This window comes from Pan troglodytes, chromosome 13 (assembly GCF_028858775.2).
Source record: "Pan troglodytes isolate AG18354 chromosome 13, NHGRI_mPanTro3-v2.0_pri, whole genome shotgun sequence".
NCBI lineage: Eukaryota > Metazoa > Chordata > Mammalia > Primates > Hominidae > Pan > Pan troglodytes.
Window position 1 is genome coordinate 78,168,354 of NC_072411.2, and position 7,234 is coordinate 78,175,587.

General features: G+C 50.1%; 1 protein-coding gene across 3 annotated transcripts; it reads left to right on the top strand.

Annotated features, from left to right (window-relative positions):
* Positions 1–4,555: 4,555 nt before the first annotated feature.
* On the top strand, positions 4,556–7,234 carry HOXD8 (homeobox D8). Of its 3 annotated transcripts, XM_009443667.3 has the most exons (3): positions 4,556–4,643; positions 5,669–5,816; positions 6,188–7,234. In XM_009443667.3, the coding sequence occupies exons 2-3, from the start codon at positions 5,792–5,794 to the stop codon at positions 6,481–6,483; spliced, it is 321 nt and encodes a 106-aa protein (XP_009441942.1). In that variant the 5' UTR covers positions 4,556–4,643; positions 5,669–5,791; the 3' UTR covers positions 6,484–7,234. The 3 variants fall into 3 exon arrangements, with proteins under 3 accessions (XP_009441942.1, XP_009441941.1, NP_001074950.1); XM_009443666.4 differs by lacking the exon at positions 4,556–4,643 and having other exon boundaries at positions 5,085–5,816; positions 6,191–7,234; NM_001081481.1 differs by lacking the exon at positions 4,556–4,643 and having other exon boundaries at positions 5,240–5,816; positions 6,188–6,483.

Here is a 7,234-nt window from a genome sequence, read left to right on the forward strand (position 1 = left end):
CATTGGTGCCTCCCCAAGCCTGGTTCAAGGTCCTCCACGAACTCTGTGCTTGGGCCCAGTGTTAGCCTTGCAGAAGCGCCCAGAAGAGCCAGCAGGCCCCAGAAGCCAGGCACTTTCAGGCTGGGGCTTGGGTACACAGCACCCTAACCTTCCCTGGGCTCCTGAAGCCCCAGATGCCAAACCCCTCTCCAAACAAGGGAAAGGCCAACTCTGCACTCTGGAGCAACTGTCCCAGCTCCGTGGGGCTAGCTGGCTCCGGGAGGTCCCAGCTGGTCAGGCTGTGAGCTTCTGCTCCTCCCCACCAAAGCCCCAAAGTGACCTTAGCGATCAAAATGGTCAAGGCTCTCCTCCCCAGCCACCTCCATTTCACCGCCCCCTTCCCCCCACCCAGCTTCTGTGTATGTTTAGCCCCCAGCTTGGCCCTCTGAGGGCTGCATTCAGGGGCTAAAATGAAGGTCATTGTAAGTGAGGGTTTGGGTGAGCACAGCATTTGCAGGCCAAAGAGGCAGCACTGCCAAGTGGCCTGAGCTGGGTGGAAGGTGGGGGCGGTGGCAGAGATCTTGGGGGATCCCAATGAAAGAGGGGATGCGAAGAAAAAGCAGAGGGGGGCTGGGAGGGAAAGCCAAGGAAGGCCCAGATCCGGCAGAAGGTGCTGCGCACCCCTGCCACTGTGGCCAGCTCGGTACCTAGGGCTCTTTGAAAACAGGAAGAGCCAAGGTGTCATAAAGCCATCTAGCCGGCCAGACGTCTGGAGGTAATGAGTTTACGACAGGCCCGGTGCTTTGCTTTGAAACCATCTCATTTTGATGTTTGTGTTTGTGGGAGAAAAGGAAAAATGCAGACAAAACTGGGTCTTAAAATCTAGACAATAAAATATAAACAAGACTGCGTTGGACCAAGAAGGCAGGGGCATGGGAGCCCCCGGGTGAGGTGTGAGCACCTAGGAAGTAAACATGAAAGAGGTAGGAAGGAAGAGGTGAATGAATTTCTGATTTTTGAAATGAACCAGGTAATGGAAGTAGCCTAAGGAGATGGCATTTTATAATATTTTGACTATGACCACGGTTTAGCTGGTTCTTTAGAAACAAACAAACAAAAAAATTGGCCTGTTATCTGGGGATAGGGCGGTTAGTGATCTTAGGTCATTTACCCAGATGAGAGTCTCCCAGAAGTGTGGTTCGCGGGAAAAGATGAAGTTAGATGCCTATTCACAAGACTCTCTGGCCCTCCACTCCAAACTTTGAAGCAAAATGTTGTTGAAATTTATGTCTATTCACTTATAAAAAAATACAATTGTTACACCTAAACTGGAGGAAAGCAGTTTTGAAGATGAGTAAAAAGATTAACCTAACAGGAAACACTTAAGCCAATTGAATAGTCATTGCTTTAAAAAAAAATTCTAGTGGAATGCTTAGTTCAATGACTTTTGATATATATTTTTAAAATCCCATTTATTGTCCATAGAAATTCAAACAAACAGAAGCGCAAAGGGACTTTCCAGACAGCCACTCAGAGATCCAGCAAAAAGCTTTTGATTTGGCTTCGATTCCCCCCAAAATCGGCCACCTAAGTGGGCCCCAAAGCATTAAAGTTACAGTGTTAAAGTAGCAAATATTCATGATTTAATTCTAAAAGCAACAGCTGTAAGAGAAAAACAAAAACATAACAATACTTGATTTCTGTAATTTCTTGGTTGCCAAAGTGTCTGGTTCCTCTGGAAAATAAAAAGCCTCTTGGCAGTTGATATTTAGAAAGTTGTAGGTTTTGTTAAATCTAGCCTGTCCTATAATTGTTTTAAAAGGCACAGCTGGGCGGTTACAGCATGGGGACTTTTGGTGTCTGGCAAAAGAAGGGCTGGAAGCTTTTGGAAAAGACACTACTGGAAGCTGTTGGGAGCACTGATTAGAATATCCTAGGCATGCAGGAGCTCCTGCTTGCTGCTCTTGACTTGTTGACAGTCACAGGAATGAAGCATTATTAGTGTCAGCAGTCCAAGCCCCAAACTGAAGAACGAGATTAGAATTGGTTTGAGATGAATAAAAATTAAATTCAGTGGACTGGAGGTGGCATTTGGCCACTAGAGAGCGCTGTTGCTCCACTTTCTGATCTCGTAAAGCTGGAATTGCGGCGGAGAAAGGTTTTGATTAAAAATATTAACAATCTTATTTTTAATCCGAAATTAGGATAATTTTAACCAAAAATAAACAAGGTGTACTATTAATTTCTGTGTTTGCTGGGCATAAAATTTTGGCTCGATCATGGCTTCAGAAACTGGACTGTGGCACAGCTGAAACTATGAAACATGATAAATTAATGTATTATATCAAAACAGAAAGCTGTAAAAAGCATAGATCTTTTCTTACTAAGTTAATCGCGCTCTTTTTCTACTCATATTATAAACGGAATGCTTAAATAAATGTTAAAAACTGTTTTGTCCCAAGAGGAAATGTTGTAACGTTTTCTAAATTTGGCCTGAATGTCTATAAATGAATTTTCTAGTGTTCATTTTTCTTTTATTCCCCCGAGGAATCACACAGTTCTACAAGATGCCTGGTATTGTTGAGATCCAGGCTCTTTCATTTTTTCCCCCCATTCCATTCCAAAATCCACTCATTTATCCAGGGTTCAAACACACACACACACACACACACACACACACACACACACACACGCCAAACTGAAAAAAAGGGGCACAATTACAAAGGTAGCTCCAAGGCTTTATTGACAATAATAATCTTTTAATTGGGCATTTGCAAGGTTGAAGGACAAATCCTTAATTGTCAGAATCAATTCGTTCGCCTTCGGATTTAAAGAAAGTCATTATACTTGGCAATAACCAGCAGAAAAAAAACCCCACAAAAACAAACAGCAACAACAAAAAAACCCTTGCTCTCCACCACCCCAAGTCTGCACTCCTTACTAATTTAAAAATTAAATAAAGCATGCCTTTGTCATCTCTAGATTCATTAACGATTCCTTTACCTTTCAGTCATTCCCAGTAGAAATAATTGAGTCGGACATTATCACCTTGCTATGTCTGTCCATCTCGATCTCATTTTCCTCATTTGTAAAAATGATATTTCAGTCCACCCGGACACAAGTCAGGATCGCGCTCGCAGGCTGGGCCAACCCACAAGGAGCTAGGGGTAGCTGAAATCGCTCGCCAGCCTGCGGCATCTCTGAGGCCGTCTGGGGTTTTCGGAAATTTGCATTTGGTGTGGAAAGCCGGCGTGGTGCGTTTAGCTTGAGCAGGGGCGCCTTGGAGGTCTGTTTCCAAGGCTGGGAGCCTGGCGCCCTCACGACATTGTACCTATCCCGAAGGAAACGGGGCTCAGTCACCCAAAGAGCCCACGAAAAAGGCCGAGCAGGAGAGGGGAAAACACACACACACAACAGAGAACCATTGCATTTATTGGACATTGAAACTGGAGCAGAGAGGGAAAGGAAGTGTGTGGGGAGGCGGTTGGTAGGGTAAAGCCAGACAGCTTTGGAGAGAGCTGCTAAAATCGGGAATATCTTGTCGATTCACACTCGACTGGGCCACATGACTCGGGCAACTTTTCTTCATCTCTGCTCACAAACTAGGCTGAGCCTTCTCTTTCTCTGCTTTGGGAAAAATTCGTAACTTTGAGGCCTGCGCGCTCTCTCGGCAGTAATTTCACAGGCTTGGCGGAGGAAGTAGGATCGTTAGCAGAAGATGGGCCGCCTGCAGCTGCCTGGAACCGGCGCGATCTGAACGCCGGCTGGGAGGCTCCTGGGGGGAACTCGCGGTCGTCTGCCCCCCGCGCTCCTCCGGGAACCGCAGCCGGCCCTGGTTCGCTGCGCGCCGGGGCCGAGACCCGGGAGCCGCGTCCTGCCCGAGGAAATGTCACCCTCCCCAGCGCGAGCCCTTTTCCCCGCCTCAGAACGTTTCTGTCCGCTCTTCTATTTACTCTCTCAGCAAGCCTAATGCCCCCTCCTGCATTCTTCAGCCTCCCCCTGCGCCCAGTGCTGACGTCTATCAAGGGTGAAATGATGGAAACTATATTCATGGGCATGATTTCCATTAAATATCAATTAACCTGAGAGCCTCGGCCAGGCTTGCGGTGCGTCAAGGGTAAATGTACATCTCATTTCCACAGGGCCCGCTCGGCTGGAAAAGAAAGGCTTTGATTTGCTTTGATAACGCCAGGATCTGGGGCCACACTCGCGGCTTTTAATTAAACCACTTCGATATGCCCCAACTCAAATGCATGGTCCGGTCCGTCAACACCTCTTGTCCACGTTCCCCGGGCTGCACCCGCGTGTCCAGAGCTGCAAAAGCCACGGGCAACCTCTGCTTTTGCAGCCAGGGGCTCGGGGAGGGAGTCATTTGCTCCGCAGCCTCCTGGGAGTGGCCTCCTTGTCTCCCCCAAGTCTAAGGCTCCGCCGCGGCCCCTCCCTGCCGGCTGCGGTCCGCGTTCCCGCGGCCCCGGGGCACACGGAGCCCTTGGCAGTGCGTCTTTATGGGCCCCCTTTAAGGCCGGCGGAGGCATCTCGGGCCGACCGCGGCGCTCCGTCCGTCGGCCGTAGCGACTGAACTGCGCGCGGATCCTTCCGCGGGGCTCCTCGTCCCCGTCACGCCGACTTTCCGTGCAGTGCTGTGGTGCGAAAATGCCTCGCCGGTGCGCACCGCGTCGGCAGCCTCGGCGGCGGGGGCGAGATTGGCGGGAGGGGGGCGCGGGGGGGGCGCGGTAAGAGGTGGCGGCGGGCAGAGGGTGTTTTTTTTTCTTTTCCCCCAGAGCTGGGGTTTGTAAACCGAGGCCAGATTGTCCCCGTGGGCCAAGCGCACTTTTTTCTTGTCCGGGTGCGCTCAGTCACTGGTGCCTGAGAGGAAACAGTGGAGGCAGCGGGGCAGGTCGCCTGGGGCGTCGGCGATTATATTGCGGCCGAGCCGGGGCGCGCCGGGAAAGGCCGGGAGGGCGGCGGCGCGCGGGGGCTGGGCGAGGCCCCGCGACCCGCGAGGGAGGCGGCGCGAAGCCGAGGCGGCGGGCGCAAGAGCCGGGCATGAGCGCCCAGTAGCTGAGCGCCCGCGGCTGCCTGGCCTCAGAAGCGACGCGCGAGCGCGGGCGGGCGGCAGCAGCGACGTAGCCCGGCGGTCCCAGCGGCGAGAGCAGCCGCCCCACAGGCCCCCGCGGCAGTGCGGCCGAGTCGAGGCTCGCTCTCTAGCTGCTTAGCGCCGCCCGCCCGCCCGCCCGGTGCCGCCGCCGCTGACGCCCCAATGAGTTCGTACTTCGTGAACCCGCTGTACTCCAAGTACAAGGCGGCGGCTGCGGCGGCGGCGGCGGCGGGCGAGGCCATCAATCCCACTTACTACGACTGTCACTTCGTGCCCGAGGTCGGCGGCCGTCACGCCGCCGCCGCAGCAGCCCTGCAGCTCTATGGCAACAGCGCCGCCGGCTTCCCGCACGCGCCCCCGCAGGCGCACGCGCACCCGCACCCGTCCCCGCCGCCCTCCGGGACTGGGTGCGGCGGTAGGGATGGCCGGGGCCAGGAGTACTTCCACCCCGGCGGGGGCAGCCCGGCCGCTGCCTACCAGGCCGCCCCCCCTCCTCCTCCGCATCCTCCGCCTCCGCCGCCACCTCCCCCCTGCGGCGGGATTGCCTGTCACGGGGAGCCCGCGAAGTTTTACGGATACGATAACTTACAGAGACAGCCGATTTTTACGACCCAGCAAGAGGCCGAGCTGGTACAATATCCTGACTGTAAATCGTCCAGTGGTAATATTGGCGAGGACCCAGACCACTTAAATCAGAGCTCGTCTCCTTCTCAAATGTTTCCGTGGATGAGACCACAAGGTTGGGATGCATTTTTTTTTTTTTAAGAAGGGAGAGGGGGAGAAATCTGCTTTCATCTCACGTTCTGGCTTTAAAACTCCCGTTCCCTCTCCCCCTCCTTTTCCTTCTTGTGTAGCCACAGTGGCTCTTATTCATAAAGTAATACAGACTTTTTTTTTAAAAAGTAGGAACCATGTAAAGATGATGGGGACAGAATAATTGTGAAGACCTCTCTGCTCCTCTTGCCTGCACACCCTATATATATCGGAGCTAAAGAGCGCTGTGTATATTTCACCCCGTAGACCCCCGTTCCACAAACCTCCAGCAACATGCAGAGGTACCATAACATTTTTTAAACGTTTATTCCCCCCCCCCTTTTTTGTTTTAATCAGCAGCTCCTGGTAGACGAAGAGGAAGACAAACCTACAGTCGCTTCCAAACTCTAGAGTTGGAAAAGGAATTTCTTTTTAACCCCTATCTGACCAGGAAAAGAAGAATCGAGGTTTCCCACGCCCTAGCCCTCACCGAGAGACAGGTAAAAATCTGGTTCCAGAACAGGAGAATGAAATGGAAAAAGGAAAACAACAAGGACAAATTTCCCGTTTCCCGGCAGGAGGTGAAGGACGGGGAAACGAAAAAGGAAGCCCAAGAGCTGGAGGAAGACAGAGCCGAAGGCCTGACAAATTAACTTCTACCTTTAAAATTTTACCACAGACTATTAAAACTAATAATCACCATATGCTGTGGACACCACCTATTTTCTTTGTTGGAAAGGACCTTACCTGTGTTTCAAGCTACCTTCATGTCACTGCTCTTGAGGTTTCTGTGCTTTGAGAGGGATTTGGGTGTTTAAAAAAGTTTCTAGTATCACATAGAAGCTGTCCTTGAGCTGTCCTATGGAAGGGTAATTTGATACTGACCTTGTAGCTATATTTTTATAATGGTTTTTAATGTCTGAGCTAGTGATTTGCCTCAACAACGTAAACTTCCTAATGATTAGCACTTAATAATTGCATATAAAATGCTTTATTAATTAAACAAGTGCACTTGAACATTTTAATCTTTGTGGTGAGTAAATTAAAAGGAGTCTATTAATTTTAAAAAATATGTCTGCAGAATACTTTATATTATTTGATTACAATGTATTATTTATGGATTTTTTATTCTTTCCTTTATAATGAATAGTTCGGGTGCGTTTTGTTTACTCCTAAAAGGTTTCTTTGCGTATTTTCTAAATGTAATATCTCGGGGAAAATATTAGAAAAGCATGTCTTAGCTGAAGAGTGTAACGTGTAGTCCAGCTCTGCAGCTTCCTTAAACTTAAGGAAAAGATTGGGCCAGTGACATGAATTTAAAGACAATGTCCAAGTTGACAATTATTTTTCTATAGTCCATACAAATTAAATAATCTGGCAACTCTGGCAAATCGCCTTGTAAAA